Source organism: Barbus barbus (genome assembly GCF_936440315.1).
Source record: "Barbus barbus genome assembly, chromosome: 48".
Lineage (NCBI taxonomy): Eukaryota > Metazoa > Chordata > Actinopteri > Cypriniformes > Cyprinidae > Barbus > Barbus barbus.
In genome coordinates, this window is record NC_136726.1 from 4,581,513 (window position 1) to 4,599,199 (window position 17,687).

At 35.2% G+C, this 17,687-nt stretch overlaps 1 protein-coding gene across 1 annotated transcript in view; it reads right to left on the bottom strand.

Annotated features, from left to right (window-relative positions):
- The window catches only part of LOC306866713 (WW domain-containing oxidoreductase), a 246,661-nt gene that overhangs the window by 227,109 nt on the left and 1,865 nt on the right, over positions 1-17,687 (bottom strand). The window contains exons 4-5 of the mRNA XM_079411998.1: positions 17,247-17,416; positions 3,050-3,156 (exon numbers count right to left, since the gene is read on the bottom strand). Coding sequence (XP_079268124.1) covers positions 3,050-3,156; positions 17,247-17,416 — 277 coding nt within the window. The remainder of the gene's footprint in view (positions 1-3,049; positions 3,157-17,246; positions 17,417-17,687) is intronic.

The window sequence follows — 17,687 nt, forward strand, 5'->3', positions numbered from 1 at the left end:
GCGGTGCGCTTGTAAAATGCCTCAGAGCGGAGCTGCTACATTTATTAAAACACGCCGTGATTTGAAGCTGTCGGGGCTGAGGAATTATCTGCCGTCGAGAGGGAGCTTTGTTCAATTAGATATCGCCACTGCTTTAAAACACTTTAGATTCCCCTGTAATCCATTGGCATCCTGTAATTAATCAACTAATTCCAAGTCTCAGGATGGCTGTAATTACGGCACCTCGTAATAGCTTATTCTTTCTGCTCCAGCACCTACATTTCATTTGTTTATTTTCTCACACTCATAAATCTGGGGGAGTGTCAAGAGCGCCACAATATTAGTGCAATAATCAAAGTTAATTATCAGACGGCCCTCGCGCCCCCCTCCTGATAATAATGGAGGCTATCAGAGAGATCGGTCTCGGCTCGGGCTGCGAGCACAGAGCCACGGGCAAAAACCCTGCCACATGACTTCAAGACGAGATTAATTTTAATTAAGAATTAGACTGTAAAAGTGAGAAATTAAAAGAGGAGGTTTTTTTTTTTATTTAAACTAAGGCTGTTTAACCAGAAGTTCTAGACAAAGAACAGACAATGATTGCCAGAAACATATTTTACAAAGATACAGATATAAATGCTTGACCAACACAATCCTATACTTAACAAGCATGCTTAAGTTACTGCACCATTAACAAGGGGACGCTAAGACCAGTTCACACCAAGAACAGCAGGGAACAGCAAGGGACAGCAGATGAAATTTAGCTCTGTAGCTAATTCTGGGGCAGTTTTCTGACTGGCCATTGTCCCTGTCAAATAATGAATTAAATGTAAAAAAAATTAATAAAAGAACATTAATGACAATAAAGATAACACACACACATACATACATATATATATATATATATATATATATATATATATATATATATATATATATATATATATATATATATATATATATATATATATATATATATATATACACACATATACACACACACACATTTTTATTGGTTGTCATTGTTCTTATAAGTCATCAACTTAAAAATAATAATCTGAGAGTGACTCCATTGATATTGTTCTTCCGTGTTGTTATCGTTACAGTTGTAGTGTGGACTTCCCCATTCATGAATGATTGGAATGATTATTAAAACTTTTAATACTCCCTTTAATAAATGAAGTCCCTATTTAAGTGGTGAAAACAGAAAGAAACTTCAATAGCTTCAATAATGATAATAAAATGAAACCGGACCCAGGATAAGACCTTGTGGCACCTCTATAACAGGAAACAAAAACATGTATTTTTTTCCTAGAAAAATCTAAATATCCTTAAATTTACTTGAAAAGCAAAACCTTGTAAGATATTACTTTGTTTCAGAAAAATCTTGAATTAAGTTTACTTTTCTCATTAGCAAATAATCATTATCTTGTTTCAAGCATACACTTTACCAATTTAATTTTTTTTTTCTGTGTTTATGAACTGCAGTTCAGCATTTCAAAAAGTAAGGCAAAAATCTCTCCCAGAATGCACTGCAACAAGCTTGGTGAAAAAATTAATCAAAGATGAATTATAGACATAATATGCATATATTTCACTCAATCAGTTACTTATTACTGCAAAAAAAAAAAAACAATAACATAATAATATTTGGATTTCATCAGCAATAGCATAGACAACAGAAAATTTGTTTAATGACAGTACTTAATTTAATTAAAACACATTTATTTTATTTACATTTATTTTTTAAAAATAAAAATATGAGAAAAGCATAATGCAAAATGTTTTATTTTAAGGAGAAAAAAAATCTAGAAAGAGTAAGAATGTTTCAAATAATGCAGTCAAAATTATGCAAATGCAAAAGTCAAATGCGTCTGTCAGCAGATCTGTTTATGTGCAGATATATTAGGGATCCGCTGATGGTGACGGATCAGCTGATACATGCGGCTTTCAGAAGCTCCCATGTGCTTCTGTGTAAATGCTCAGTGAAAATCGCGAAGCGATGATCATTTAAGCCAATCACAGACATATCTGTTGAGCACGTGAACACGATGACTAATCAGTGCTGTGTAAGAATCTGCTCAACAGCGCTCAAATCTTCAGGGGAAATGGATGTTTTTAAAATTTCAGTACAGGCTGGTATCACGGTAGGTGCTTTTGACTAGGGTTGGGTATCGTTTGAATTTTATAAATTCCAATTCAGTTTCTGATTCTGCTTATCGATTCCGATTCTTATCGTTTCCCAGTTTTGATTGCACTGTGGTTAAAAAAAACATTCAGACATCAAACATATTTCTTCTGTGTCTCTTTTTGCAAAACATTTAATTGCTGCTGAATACCATGAACAAAAATTTTGTTGAACGATTCTGGATAAATTGAGACTTTTTATTTTTTATAATTTTTTTAAATGGAGGTTGTAGTTCTCAAACAATTCTGAAGAAAAACCATAAGACAAGTAAACAAAACCTCATGGAATTTATGAATGGAATGATACAATGACTCACTCAAGATTTACTTGTTTCATTACTGGATGAATCAGTGTTTCTGAATGAATCTCTTGAATTAATGATTTAAAGACAACTATATTTTTAACAGCCCCTTTTCACCCCCTAAAAAAAGATCCACACACAGGAATTGATAGACAGAACTGAAATTTAAATTTTAGAACAAATATCCGATTCTGGAATTGGAATTGATTTTCGATTCCCAACTCTAATTTTGACAACACTAATTTGCGAGCAGTGCTATTTGTGTGGAATGCAAAGAGTTGCTACCTATGAAGAACATTTCAGCTCATATCAGCTGAGGTTACATATGAGGTTACATGTCAGTTAGGATGCTGCCATAGATGGCAACTGACTATGTAGACAGTGAGGCAGCTCACTAGGTTTCGGAAGAGAACTAATGACTCAAAGCTCAACCTAATTGTGTGACTCATGAGAAGGCAGAGATGCCAGCTACACAAAATGTGATTTATGAAATTTAAAGGTCACACGGGATGACGTCCCACTGAAGGAGGAGTCAGAGTGTGTGTGTGTGTGTGTGTGTGTGTGTGTGTGTTCTTACTCACCCATTCTTCCGTGATCAGACTCACTGCTTTACTGGCACGACTTTGGTTTCGGCACGCTAAGATCACATGAGCACCATGAAGAGCAAAAGATCGGGCAGTCTCAAAACCTGCAGATAGGGTGTGGGTGGGTTAGACAAGGGATAGTGGAAGAGAGAAATAAAATGATTAAGATAAGTCACTTGACTACGATAACTTGACAGTGCTCTTGCTGTTATTTGCAGCAGCTGAATCCGAGCAAAGGGTGCTTGGGTCCTATATCTTGGATTCATTCTCCTTCAGACAGAAAACCAAAGGCTCTTATAAAACTCAATCAAATCCATTTTCAAGTGATAAAAAATATCAAATTAAAGCACAGAAACTCCAATAGCTTCACTAAGGATAATGAAAAAAAAACGGACCCAAGACAAGACCCTGAGGCACATGACAGAAATGTGACAGAAATCACATGACAGAAAACAAAAATGTTTATTGTAAAGCCATTTACCATGCTAAAATATTTTTATAAAACTGTATTTATCTTTTTCCAGTTTAAAAGAATCTAAACATCCATAATTAAACTAATTTACTTGAAAAGCAAAACCGTGTAAGATTATATAACTTATTCTTAAAAAAATATACTGTAATTTCAAATTCAAATTTTATCTGTAACTTGAATCAAGTTTAGTTTTCTTACCTCATTAGCTAATTATCATCCCCTTGTTTGAAGCATAAACCCCAACAAATACTTAGATTTATAATTTAAATAAAAAACACAGGGGTGAAGAAAAAAAAAACAACGTAGATAAAAATATATATTCTCTGACGCAGGTCTTAATACCTTGTGCAATTTTATTCCTAAAGTAAATTGATTAATTGAAATTATGGTTTTTTTGTACTGGAAAACAGAGTGGAAAAAAGCATGGATTAAGAAAAAGTAACAAAATTAAAGAATAAATCATTAAAGGGGGACTAAAGTCTTATATATATATATATATATATATATATATATCAACTTCCTCGCAAAACCCATGATCTTAAAGCACTTCAAAGCTAATGTGATAAGACGTTCCATCATAGAGCGTAAAAGATATTTTGGCCTCATTAGAAATTGCTCTGATGGTTGCCTCATATCAGTTTCTCAAATTAATTTTCAAAATCACCACTCTAAATGGGTCAGTCAAACCCGAAAGGTAGAAACAATGATCTAAATATATATACGGTACGGGAAAGCAGAAACAAAACATTTGCTTCACTGAAAAAGGTTATATTTAGGGGGGACTTGGGGTATTGTTTTGGCTGGTTTTGCTGATCTGCCGTTTTGCATTGTGCCTTTGATTACACAAAGTGTGCTTAAAGTTGCTCTTAAGCTGGCATCAGCACTTTATTACCCGGAGTGGGCACCAGTCATAAAAGGTACACGTGTCTCAGAATAGATACTGCGAGAAAAAGCCTCAAGTTCATAACAATGGCTCAAGTTTGCAGGTCTGACATTAATAATCAAGTTTAAAAAAAATCAGAGGGAATTTCAGATGGGGCTAACGGTCTATTTTCCCATCATTCGAAGGACACAAAAGGTCAAACCTCGAAATTTGCAGAGTTCCATGACACCAAAGTGAAGGAAACTGCTGTCCTGTCGGCAAGACTTTTGAGCTTTGTGGCTTTTTCAACCCATAATCCTCAGATGCATGTTTGTATTTATGCGACCCAAATTTGCTCATTAAAACCAGAGTTTAATTACAGCAAACTGGCTGAAAACGCTAACAGATACGCGCTTTCTTTGCAAGCTACTTGTCATAATCTCCTATTAATCTAAACCAGACACAAAGACAGAAATAAATTGGCCTTTGCGCTTTTCCCTTGACACTCGGGAGCTCAAATGTTCGTCTAAGTGTGGAAGCAACCAGCAGGTGGACTAAATGTGCTGCGTCGCCGCATGGCTGTTCCCCCGTGCAGTGGCGCTTTACTGGCTGGCCTGCCTGCTCTCTCTGACTGTGAAATAACCCTTGGCCATTCTGCTTGTAAAACATATTACACTGTCATGGCTCAGAAAAGACCTGACAGGCCAACACGGCTCAAACAGAGAGGCATGACTCCATCGCTCTGTGAACCCTCTCCAATGCTGGGAATTATGGGTATCAGTGGATATGAAAGTTGACAGCTGTCACTGATTGTGAGTGACACTTGCATGCATGTCAGTTTTTTTTCGCTTCACTTTTTCCCCTTAAGTTCACTCATAATGTGAGGCCTGCACCATTCATTCCCAAAGACCAAAACAGATCCAGCAATAATTTTTAAATGATTTCGGCCCTTTTTATTTTTATGCACAGGAAAGGAGAGCGACCCTCAAAAAACCTGAACATTGCTGGCTTATATTTCACCTCTAAATTAAAATAAAGAAATAAGATTTGCATAAATCAACAAAGCCTATTTTGAGGCCTTTATTAGAGCCAGAATTTACATTTTCAATTTCATCGTTACATTATTTGTGGAATAAACAAACAAACGTTCTATTTACTTTAATAAAGAAAAAAAAATGCTAAAGAAATGTTTCATGTATTACAATAAATAGGACCAGTTTTATGAATTATTGATTGACCGATTGATTTAGAGTGGGCATAAAATGCTTCAGCATATTCTGTTTTAGTGACTGTGAGTGGCTTTGTCTAAATAAATAAATACATATTACTATAGTGATTAATGGCTTGTAAAATAAATATATTATGACAGCATGTCTAGTGTCTTTAATTGATGCTTATTTTGTTTTATGTGTGTATTGTATGCAAGTATGTGTGTATGCATGTATGAATGCAGGTTTTTTTTCTTTTTTATTATATATTTGTTAATTTATGTAAAACCATAAAAATCAAATTTAGCAAGTCAAAGCAACTCATGGTAATTGAAAAAGCATATGCTACCCTGCATGAATAAATAATTAAATGATGTAATGACAATTTAACAAGAATAATTAAAATGTAGAAAATAAAGGCATAAAAAAATATGTAATATGAAAGGTGGAAATGGGCTCAAATAATATTCTGAAAAATATCTTAATGGTACAACAATTAGACTTTTTTTAAGCCTAAATACAGCTGAAATATATACTGCATACAATTTTATTTCCTTCTGATTTTGAAGTGAATGTGCCCCAGGCGTGCGTTCATGAGATTTACCCTGGACTGAAAACGAGAGAGAGAGGGAATGGGATCGGAAATGCACTTCATACGAGTTTTCCAACACACATGCATATGTAAAAACCCTTGATTGATAGTCTGGCCTTCCTCTTCTATGCAAACTAACCGAGTTTGACAGTGTGCCGGCGTGATTCCGAGCCACAGACACTCGGGACGATATCGTGGATTAAAATGAACTTTAATTAGATTATGTTTTAATCTGATTTTCATTAAAAGGTAACTAGGAGGCCTAATTGTGAGGAGAGAGCTAAGGAGTATTACCCATTAAAACTCAAAATTGGAGTAGGATAAGAACTCCTCTCTGACAAACCAAGCATGGAATTCAATTTTATGACACCTTATTAGGAGTAATGGAGAACGCCGTGTGTATCTGCACAAGGGGCTTCCTTCCCGAGAAACAGACACCAAAATACAAACAAGAGACGTGAGAATTTAGATGCCTTTCCTGCCAGCAATCCACCAAACAAAATACCGATTTACTAGCAAATCCATAATATGACAATTAAGCACTGCGCTTTCGTCACATTAATGAAAAAAGTGTCGCATTAGCGTTGATCAAAAGAGCAACTCGCAGTCACCTTGTAAAAATCATGGCTGTTGTTCAGCTTGAAGTGTGAATTAATCAACACTGTTGTTTTTTGTAATGGAGAACAAATTAGAACATGTTTAACGACAACAGCGACCCGCCATGTATTATATATGGAAAATAAGAGGGGCTTGACATTAATTTGGACGTAATGACTCAAAGAGAGGCAGAGAGACCCCGCACACGTTGGGGGAGAAATCCAACTAAATTAGCATGACATTTCATTGAAAAATAAAAAGATGGCTGTCAGTCAGTTAACATGATTACTGCACTGAATTTTACTGATGTTTGCTTAGACAAGCATATTATTGCTCATGCTGAGGGTCAGTGATCTGAACAAACCCTCTAACCTTAAAGAGCACGCTTCGGTGTATAACGCATTGTGTGGATGCCATGAAGACGGGATGTTCCAGAGGTGACCTCTGGCTCAGTTGATGGTTTTATTGTTTTACTTAGTTCTTCTGCAGGTCACATCCTGGTCTCTAGTGGACATGTGCATTTTAGAGTGAAGGATGGGGCAATAATCCAAGATAAACACAGAGCGGACAGATTAACACTAATTCGACAACATGATTCTCGTTGATTTTCTGTTTCATCACTCAGAATTATGTCCTCCATTGTTATTTTATAAGGGTTTTTTCTGCTTTATTAGGCAGATTTATCAAATTGTTTTGAACAGAAAAAAAGAGCGAGAAAGTGGGATTTGTAAATGTTGCAGGCCAGAATTGAACCTGAATCATCCACACGAGCACCACAGCTCAACATTTCAAGAACACAACCCAAGCACTAGATTGAATATAGTATCTCCTTAGTGTTTAACAATGCAATCTGTAGCTATATAAATATCAAAATATTATATTTTTATATAACAATACACATTTTTTTTTTAAAGTGTGCATTTGTTAATGTGGATAACTGTTAGTCAGAGAAGCATTTTTGTTTTATGGCTTACTCTGCGTTAATAGACAGATTTATAGTGAAGAACAGACATGAGCACCACAGCTTAAAATTTAAGGAACACGTGCCAAGAGTTGCCATGTGCCAACTACTGTGCAACTGCTCCGTCCTGCACTAGAGCTTAATGAGTTAAAGAACACAAAGAAGCATGGCCTTGTGCACATACTTGTAAATATATTGCACTGTGGTGCTAAAGTAAGTGACCAAAATTCAAATTCAGCTAGTGATATTTCAGAATAGCACCTCTTGAGGACACTTTTGACCTTTGACCGTAATTGCTCTGCTTTATTCGACTGATCCGACTTGCTGACTTCTGGCTCAACAAATGTGTGAGTTTGGGGTGGGGCTACCAGTTTATCAGACCAATGGCAAGCCTAATAACCATATATGGTCGTGAAGCATCTCAGGGGGCGGGGCCAGAGACAGCAGGTGAGGTGAAGCATATATTTTGGGGTTAAAACAAGAAGTGTGATGCTTCCGTCAGTGTGTAGGGAACCTTAATTTCTGCCATTAATAACCCCCTATCTTCATTTGGGATTGGGGGAGATGTTGTCACGGCCCAAAGTGAAATGTATGGTTTGTAATTACAGGAGTCTGAGGAGCAGAGTTCCACCTGACCAGCCCCACGCCGTGTTATTACCACCGCTGCTTTTGCCCCCGGCTGCCCTCTGCCTCCCTTCCCTCACGTACTGCGTCTTTGACCCCCAAGTGGCCTCGGCTAAATCCCAACGTCATTTTTCATCGTGCCGCAGGTTTGCAACGGTCATGGTGTCCCCACGGCATCCCCCTCACGCCAGCCTCCTGGCCCGGCCCCTGATAGCCAAGCGGGAGCGCCGTTAATTCCATCACTGCCATTGTTAAAGAGAGAGCAAAGAGTCATCATGCAACTTTAATATCTCCGCTCTTGGAAAAATAGTAAAAGCGAAGTGATCCATAAACCACTTGAGTTCACATTCAGGCCTTCCTCCCTCGTTTTGAAAAGCCTCCCTCCTTTAAAAGCCAGTAAAAGGCCTTAAACACATATACATGTGCATTCTGGCTGCTCACCCGGGTGGTATTGAGATCGTAATCATTATCGAACCTTTTATCCCCAGTTGTAATTTTCTTGCATGTTACATCAGTTTTTTCCGTGCTTTGTGAATTTCATCCTAGGTTAATAATGCTCAATAATTTGACTAACCAACCATACCTGGTGTTCATTACAGAGCCGATAAACAGATTCATCAAAAACGGACAAGAAATGCACATTAAAAGCCTCAGATTCTATTTCCTCTGACACTCAATATCAATAACAGGCTCCACAGGCACAGATTAAAGAGAAACTGAAATAAAAGAAACAGCCTAAAGTTTGTGTTTTGTTTTCTACTTACCTAATTGTGGGAAAAGTTTCAAATGTATAATTCTTGTCCCCGATTATATTGTGAACATTACTTCTTATAAAAACATATGAGAGACTGCTCATACAAATATAACCTATAAATAAATGCATTTACAATATATTGGCTTTTATGTAATAATAATAATAATAATCTGTAGTTCAATATAATATACATTTTGTATACAAATATTTATACGTTTTAATAAATTTTATTATGTGTGTATATATAGATGTGTGTAGACAGGTAGGTAGGTAGATAGGAATATAAATTATAATATTTAATACAAAAACTACATTTTCTAAACATTTAATATTTGTAATTGCGGTTAATTGGTTCATTAACAAATGAAGCGACCTCTTATAGTATCTTTGGTTCAAGTGCTACACATCATGACAATCACAGCCAATCAGAATATATTTCATATTAAACATTAAGTTACGTAGAGGTTTTTGGCCCGATGATATTTCACAGAGGGCAAGGCTACATTTACTTCATTGCTAAAATACGCAAGTAAGTCAAAATTACTGTTCGCTTAATGCATAAGGGCACCCGTGCTTAATATAGAGGTCTGAATCAATTTAGTTACAGTTATGCTGAACAAATTTGCCTCAATCTACCAGCTCACCACAAACCATCTACTTCTCGCTTTATCTAAAGAAGGAAACCCATAGAACCACTTCTCTTTCTACCTTTAGCTGAGATAGAGAGACCCAGCGACTCGACCCTGGTGAGAGGCCACAGAAACACGGTCGTACAGCCATCAAAATTCAATTAAACTGGAAATACATAGCGGGTATGGCATTTATCAAGGCACATAAAACTGAAGATTTCCCGTCAGTACGGCTTGTTATTCATCCCCTGTGCCACCTTATGCTCTCCATTTCCTGTTCTGACACGGAGCTTTCTGCAAAACAAAACAACGATATGAGTTTCACGGCGAGCTCTTACAGGGAACAAACTGAGTCTTGGTTTAGACCAGATTTTTCAACCCCCATTGCATTTCTACATTATATAATACTGAGAATAGCATTAATTAGGAAAAGCAGAAACTACTTGATTAGATTAGAAATATGAGGAAAATGCCCTTGCTTCTAAAATTTAATGAAGAATTGAGGGGAAAATTGAAATGTTTTGAGGTGTAATTAAAATACATTATTATTATCTTCCATACAACCGGTCTTATTTTAGTATTATTTATATAATTTGTTAGTGTTTTGAATTTATTTTCAAATTGTCGTTTTTAATTTTAATCTCATTATTTTATTTCTTTATATATAATTAATTTAATTTTTTTCTATTTAGCTTTAGTAATTTTAGCAACTTCAATTTACCTTATTTTAGTTCAGTCGCTTGCCATTTTCATGTAAAAGCTTTTCATGTAACATTTATATTATATTTTATTTCAATGACGAATCGAAAACTATTTTTATTTATTTTAGTTAACACTGAGGGGACGGTTTATTAATATTTTTCAGCTTTTGTTGCAAACTTGTGAAAAAAAGAACAGTTAAACATAACGTTTTTTATTATCTCAGAGAAAGGATTTTGTTTTAAACGCACTTAAAAATTAAACAGACAGGGCTTTGAATGTTTGTTTTGATCTTTTAGATTTAAAGGCGAAACTGTGACTTCAGTTTCAAACAAAACTGCAGAAATAATGTTTTTCCAAACAGTTTTCTCTGAATACTGCCTCCATCTGCCATCGGTTAGAAAAACAGATAATCCCGCCCCAAAATCATGCTACTGGTTAAGGAAGAAATCTAAAACAAACAAAGCGATGTTCTGAAAGCAAATCACATCAAAGCCACAGTGTTTACACACTTCTCAGAGAAACATATTTAAAGTTTATTTAAAGTAGGAGAAAAAAAAATACACACTAGACCTTTAAATATTTTCTTTATCTAGCTTGAATTCTCACTGTATCAAGGGGTAGAGCACAAAAAAAGCATTGCCTCTAGTGAATAACAGAGACTGCACTGGTTTACCTGCCTCATCCATAAGAACTGATGAACTGAAGATAGGAACAGAATAAATATAGAAGTCCATAAATGTACACATGCATCCACGTCTGCGGCGCTGTGACTCAGAAAGACAAACAGAGGCCCGTTAGAGCACAGTGACCGCCACAGAGCATCCATCACCATCACAGACCGGCAGCCGAGAGGCGACCAGCATCCAGCGCTACACCTGCTCAATAAAAATAACCTCACGCTACACGCTCAGCTGAAAACAACACTGACTCCAGCGCACGTCAAAACACAAACCGGCCAGACAACGTACATCAGAATGGAGAAAAAGTGGATCCAAATAAATCACTAATGATTTAATTGTGACTTCATGAAAGAAGGTAATGGTTCTTACTGAGAAAAATAAAACTTGTGTTAATCTAGGAGGTCTATGTAAAATGCTTAAATAGGAAATCTTGCAAAGATGTTTTTCCATGCAGTACATTTCCATGCAGTACAAATATGAAACATGTAAAAAGTGTGATGCATTGGTTAACATGCAGTATGTAATGCTGGTATATAAACAAGCAAGAGAAACAAGCTGTGATCCATGCATTTTACTCAGAAATTGAGCATATAATTAATGATTAACATAGCCCTCTCTCTCTCTAATATATATTACACACACACAATCATTATTATTATTATTATTGTGTGTGTGTGTGTGTGTGTGTGTGCGCATGTTTATGTGGTTTATGAGGACACAAATTTGTATAATGACATGGGTATGACAGATGTATTACAATATGAAGGTGGTTTATGAGGACACTGCCTATGTCCCCGTAATTCAAAAGGCTTAAAAAACATACTAAATGGTGTTTTTTTGAAAATCTAAAAATGCACAAAGTCTCCTGTGAGGACTAAGTTTAGGTGTAGGGTTGGTGTAGGGCAATAGCACACACAGTTTGTTCAGTATAAAAACCATTACGCCTATGGAGAGTCCCCATAAACCACAAAAACCAACATGTGTGTGTATAAATATAAATCCAGTGTTTTGGTGTGGAAACAGCAGATTTGCGCTGAAGCATGTGCACAGGTCTCAGGTCAGACGCTGTTGGGTGTGTTGTGACGGGGCGCTTGAGTGAAGTGAACGGCGCTCGAGACTGTAAATAACTTTTAGTTGGTTCAATAGAGGAGAATTAAGGAAAGCGCCCAAGTCGCTAATGGGAATGAATGGGAGGCATCAGCCGGGGTCAAACACGCACCACAGGATCAATGCACGGGTGCAGGTGTACCCCGCCACAACCAGAGAACACGTTAACGAGAGAGAGAGACAGAGAGAGAGAGAGAGAGAGAGAGAGAGAGACAGAGAGAGAGAGAGAGAGAGAGAGACAGAGAGACCGAGAGAAGAGAGAGAGAGACCGAGAGAAAGAGAGAGAGAGAGAGAGAGACAGAGAGAGAGAGAGACAGAGACAGAGACAGAGAGAGAGAGAGAGACAGAGAGAGAGAGAGAGACAGAGAGAGAGAGAGAGAGAGAGAGAGACAGAGAGAGAGAGAGAGAGAGAGAGAGAGAGAGAGAGAGAGAGACAGAGACAGAGACAGAGAGAGAGAGAGAGACAGAGAGAGAGAGAGAGAGAGAGAGAGAGAGAGAGAGAGACAGAGAGAGAGAGAGAGAGAGAGAGAGAGAGAGAGACAGAGAGACCGAGAGAAAGAGAGAGAGAGACCGAGAGAAAGAGAGAGAGAGACCGAGAGAAAGAGAGAGAGAGAATCTGTTTCCATTATCGCCATCAAACTGGTAGGGAGATGATTGTGAGTGTGTTTCTGTGTGGACAGTCTGATGAAATCCAGCACGAGTATCAGTCTAATAAAAGCATACTAACCCCTCCTACTCTAATTACCATATAATGGGGTTTATTATTAGACAAATATTACTGCCACAGCTATTCAAACAGTAACATGCTTCATGGTTTAAAATGTAAATGACAAAACACTTATATTAACTAGAACCTCTAATATGATAAAAACATGTTAGAACAAGAATGGACCAAGTGTCTTACATGTTCAACTATTGTTTGGTCATAAGTTAAATATGGTAATAAGTCTATAGTATTTAAGAATTTACACAACTAAAGTGTGCAATAAAAGCCTTATAAAATTGCGTCAGAGACATTTTTTGTGCAAGCGAACATAATAATCGACAGATATTCAACAAGACGACGCTATCTTGGTTAAAATACCTACAATTATTTCAAGCAAATTCAATCAAATAAATGACAAATATCCAAAAACAAAAAGGAGAATAAAGTATAAATAATAAATGTACATTTGTAAATGTGACCTCCTGCCATCTAACATTTAAAATATATGTGAAATTATTGTAATATATTAATCAAATAATCTAAAGTATGTCATGCAATATAATGATTATTATGTAATATTACTCTATTCAGCAATCTAATAAAAACAGTTCATTTTTTTCTAGTTTTCTGTCATATTATGTGAAGGAATGCTCAAATTTGGCCGGATTGCTGCAAAAGTGATTGATAAAGTCACACACAGAGCTTCTCTGCCCTCTAGTGTTCAATCATGTGACCCTACAATCCCTCAAAACTAATCAGAAGATGCATGTGTGTCTTATATATCTAATATAGTATCTGTAATCATTAACTATCATTTAAATGCAATAAATAATATAAATATGCAATATATTTCAATATTATATACATACACATACACATATAAAATACATTAATCAAGAAGTGTTAAGATTTATGTGAAGGTTAGATGCAGCCAAAATGAAAAGCGTTATATAAAAAAAAAAATTTGGACATCATGGTTATAAATTAAAATTACTGGAATTACTTGAATATCAAAACTTAATAATGTCAATATGAATGTCTTAGAATTAAATTCAAAGTAATTACTTTGTCCCTTTTCATATTCCTTTTATATCATCTAACTACTCATTTAATTTCTCTTCTCATTTTCTGCATTAGGGAGAAATTATGTAAAACATGTTTTAATATGATAAAGGGAGCTCAAAATGCTACAGTCAAACTTCAAAAGCTGGGGTCGGTAAAAACAAAAACACTTTACTGTTTTTGAAAGAAGAATGCTTAACCTGCCTGCATTTATTTGATAAAAAAAATACATTATTATCAATGGTGTAATTGTTAAATAAACATAAAACTATTAAAAATGACATGAAAAAACAAATGAAAAGAAATGTTGCCTTGGCTGCTAAGTACAATAAATTGAGATGAAGTAATGACTAAAAGACTAAAAGAAATAAAACTAAATAGAACTGCAAAAAATTAACAAAAACTACACAAGTGCAATAAAAATAAAATTCATACTATAAATGTATAAATAATACCAAAATACTGATTTTTATGATTTAATACAGCTGTTTTCTATGTGAATATCTGTTAAATTGACATTTATTCCTGTGATCAAAGCTGAATTTTCAGCATCATTACTCCAGTCTTCAGAAATCATACTAATATGCGGATTTACTGCTCAAAAAACATTTCTGATTATTATTAATGTTGAAAACAGTTGAATTTTTGATTAACAAAAAGCTAAAAACAGCATTTATTTGAAATATAAATATTTTGTAACATGAAAGGTTGATGCAATTTCAAGTTTTCTTTGGAGAAAGAGAGACAAACAAGCTGTTCATGTATAGATAAGATTCCTGAAGTTGCAAAGACTAAAGTCTCAAAACCCAAGAGATATTCTTTATAAAAGTTAAGACTCGACTACGCCCTCCTAAAATGGCTCATTTATGTGGGGAGATTTTCATAACACCGCCCAAATGTATATGTCGTGGAGATGCTGTGTTTCGTTGTGAAAGCGAAAGTACTTTGTTTGGGCTTCCAAAAGAGAACACCACTAGAAATCATTGTTAAGTTGTATTTACAACACAGTTCCAGAACAGTTCAACCCAAATATTAGAGCATGTGCAGCGCATTTCACAGAGGACTATCTCCTGAACCTGGGAGAGTAGTCTACAATGCTGGCTTGCACCAAGGCTGTTTCTATAAAGTGGGGCATTGCCAACTTTGCAAGGACAGTCTGGCGCTTCAGACTCACAGCCTGTAAAAAGGGCTGGGCGATATAGCCTAAGGAAAAAAATCCCAGATTTTTTCACCAAAAATCCGATTTAAATTGATTTTTTCCCCCTACTTAAAATCAATCTGCAGATGACAAAAAAAATTGTTAAAAAAAAAAATACAAGTTTAACTCTCATGTACTGTTCCGGGTCAATTTGACCCGTTTTGATTGAGTTATCAGAAATATCAGTTAACTTTTTTTTTCTTGACATTTTGTGACTTTTCCTCATTTAGGGTCATGCATGCAAAGTTTCAACACGCTGATGTGTTTTGACATGTCAAAAAAAAAAGTGTTATGTTCGTACTGTTCCCGGGTCAATTTGACCCGCCAATTTTAATGCTCTAAGTCTAAGGCAACTCTACAGACCAAAAATAATAAAATTTCTTGGTTTTATTTTGTTATTTTGGTTTTTTACTATCCTATGAAGCAAAAAAAGTAGCTTTTCCCCACTCATTTCAATACAGAAAAATATTTTGTCAGCCAAAGATGGTAAAAATTAGCTATCATTTCTTTTTTAAATCTATCTAAAATACAATTTAACTCGTTGTTTTTCTTGAAGTTGTGTTACTTTTTCTCATTTAGGGTCATGAACATGCATACACAACAACATGCTGATGTGTTTTGACATGTACATACAGAAATTATTATAAGTTTCACGGGTCAATTTGACCCGCATAGGCATCCATTCAAAAGCAACTGAAATACAAGCAAAATAACAAATTCCTTTGTTTTATTTCAGAGCTCCTCAACTCTAGTCCTGAAGTGCCTCCTAGTGTCAGTGCCTTGATGAGTTTAACAACTTTTTAATTTCAAAGTTTGTGAAAACAAAACCGTTTAGCCTTTTAACTGGAAGTCACAGTTTTTGAGCATAGAAATAAAAATGACTTTTCCGGCTAGAATTGTTATAAAACTCGAATACTTCAGAGCAGACTTAAGACTGGTATGTTTTTAAAGGTGAAACATCACAGGTTATTGTAGAAGTAAATAAAACTGTTATAAAAGTACATTTATAAAAAGTAATAGAAGTTTAAATGTATGAAAATGTAAACTATAAAAATATATATTTTTATATAAAATATCAATTTTACAAAACATGTTTACCACCAAATCTTCAAGAAAATCAAAGCCAATCGTCTGAACAAGTTTTGTGCCAATTTTTAGGTTGATGTCTCAAAAAAATTTACTTTTTAGTACAATTTTGTGGATGCAGTACCAAACTTTTCCACTAGATGATATACAATAAGTGTTCTGAATTATATATTTCCATAATTTTTTTTTAATATTTATGAAGTAGACATCCTATTCAGAAATAGTTTGGGCAGTAACTTTAATATTTGATTTGAATTCTCTCTCTAAAACACATAAAAACATACGTATAGAATAAAAGTGTGTTTGGCACTATATCTATTGCTCTGTTATTTCTTTGAAAAACAATCACCAAATATGAAAACTAGAATCTGAAACCTTTCAAATCATATATAACCTGTCAAGATTACTTTAGGTTTAGACCAACATATTATCGTTAAAAAATTTACAAAATCGCAAACATCTGACAGGTCTGGGGGAGTGGCACTCAAAAACATTTTTATTAATCATAAATTCAGATATTTATTCTTTGAAATGTGTGAAAAGTACTGATATTAAAAGTTTATTGATTGTAAGTTTTTGTGTGTGTCATAATTTATGTGATATAACGTTATTATAATGGTGCTGGATTCTTTAATGTCTTTAGATGCTGGATGAATAAATAAACGAGATCAGTAAAGCAAAGCATCAGTAAAGGTTTAATAATGCTTTAGATTATCTTTCAATCAGATCAGTCTAAAGCATTTATGAGTGATTCTAAAGTATTTTAGACTGACGTCCATTTAAGCCACCAACACCTGATCATTTAAATGCTAATAATGTTGACTGGTGTTTCAGTGAGAACACATTAATAATCCTGTAGTGCCACCTGCTGGACACACACTGTAATGTAGTTCGGTAATAATGCAGCAGGCGTGTGGTGTGAGGTGTGCTGACTGTGATGGATCAGAGACTCACCGATGCCAGAGTTTGCTCCGGTGATCAGCACCACTCGGTCAGACAGATCCCGAGCGTGCAGGATCTCCAGAGCCGTGGTGTTCCCGTCGTAGCGTTTGGGTTTCACCTGCAGGTCCTCAACAGTGAAGGCCTGCCGAGGGTCAAAATATGTTGTGCGCTTGTTGATGTGGCTGATGAGAAGAAAGAAGAGAACAGAGAAACATTAGCATTTATATATAATTATTATATTTATATATGTATATATGTGTGTGCTGTCAAACGATTGATCGTGATTAATCACATCAAAAATAAACATTTTTGTTTACTTAATGTATGTGTATACTGTGTGTATTTATTATGTGTATGTACATACACACACACACACACATGTATATATTTAAGAAAAATGTTATGTTTATATATTGCAAATATTTATATATAATATCAATTATATGAATATAA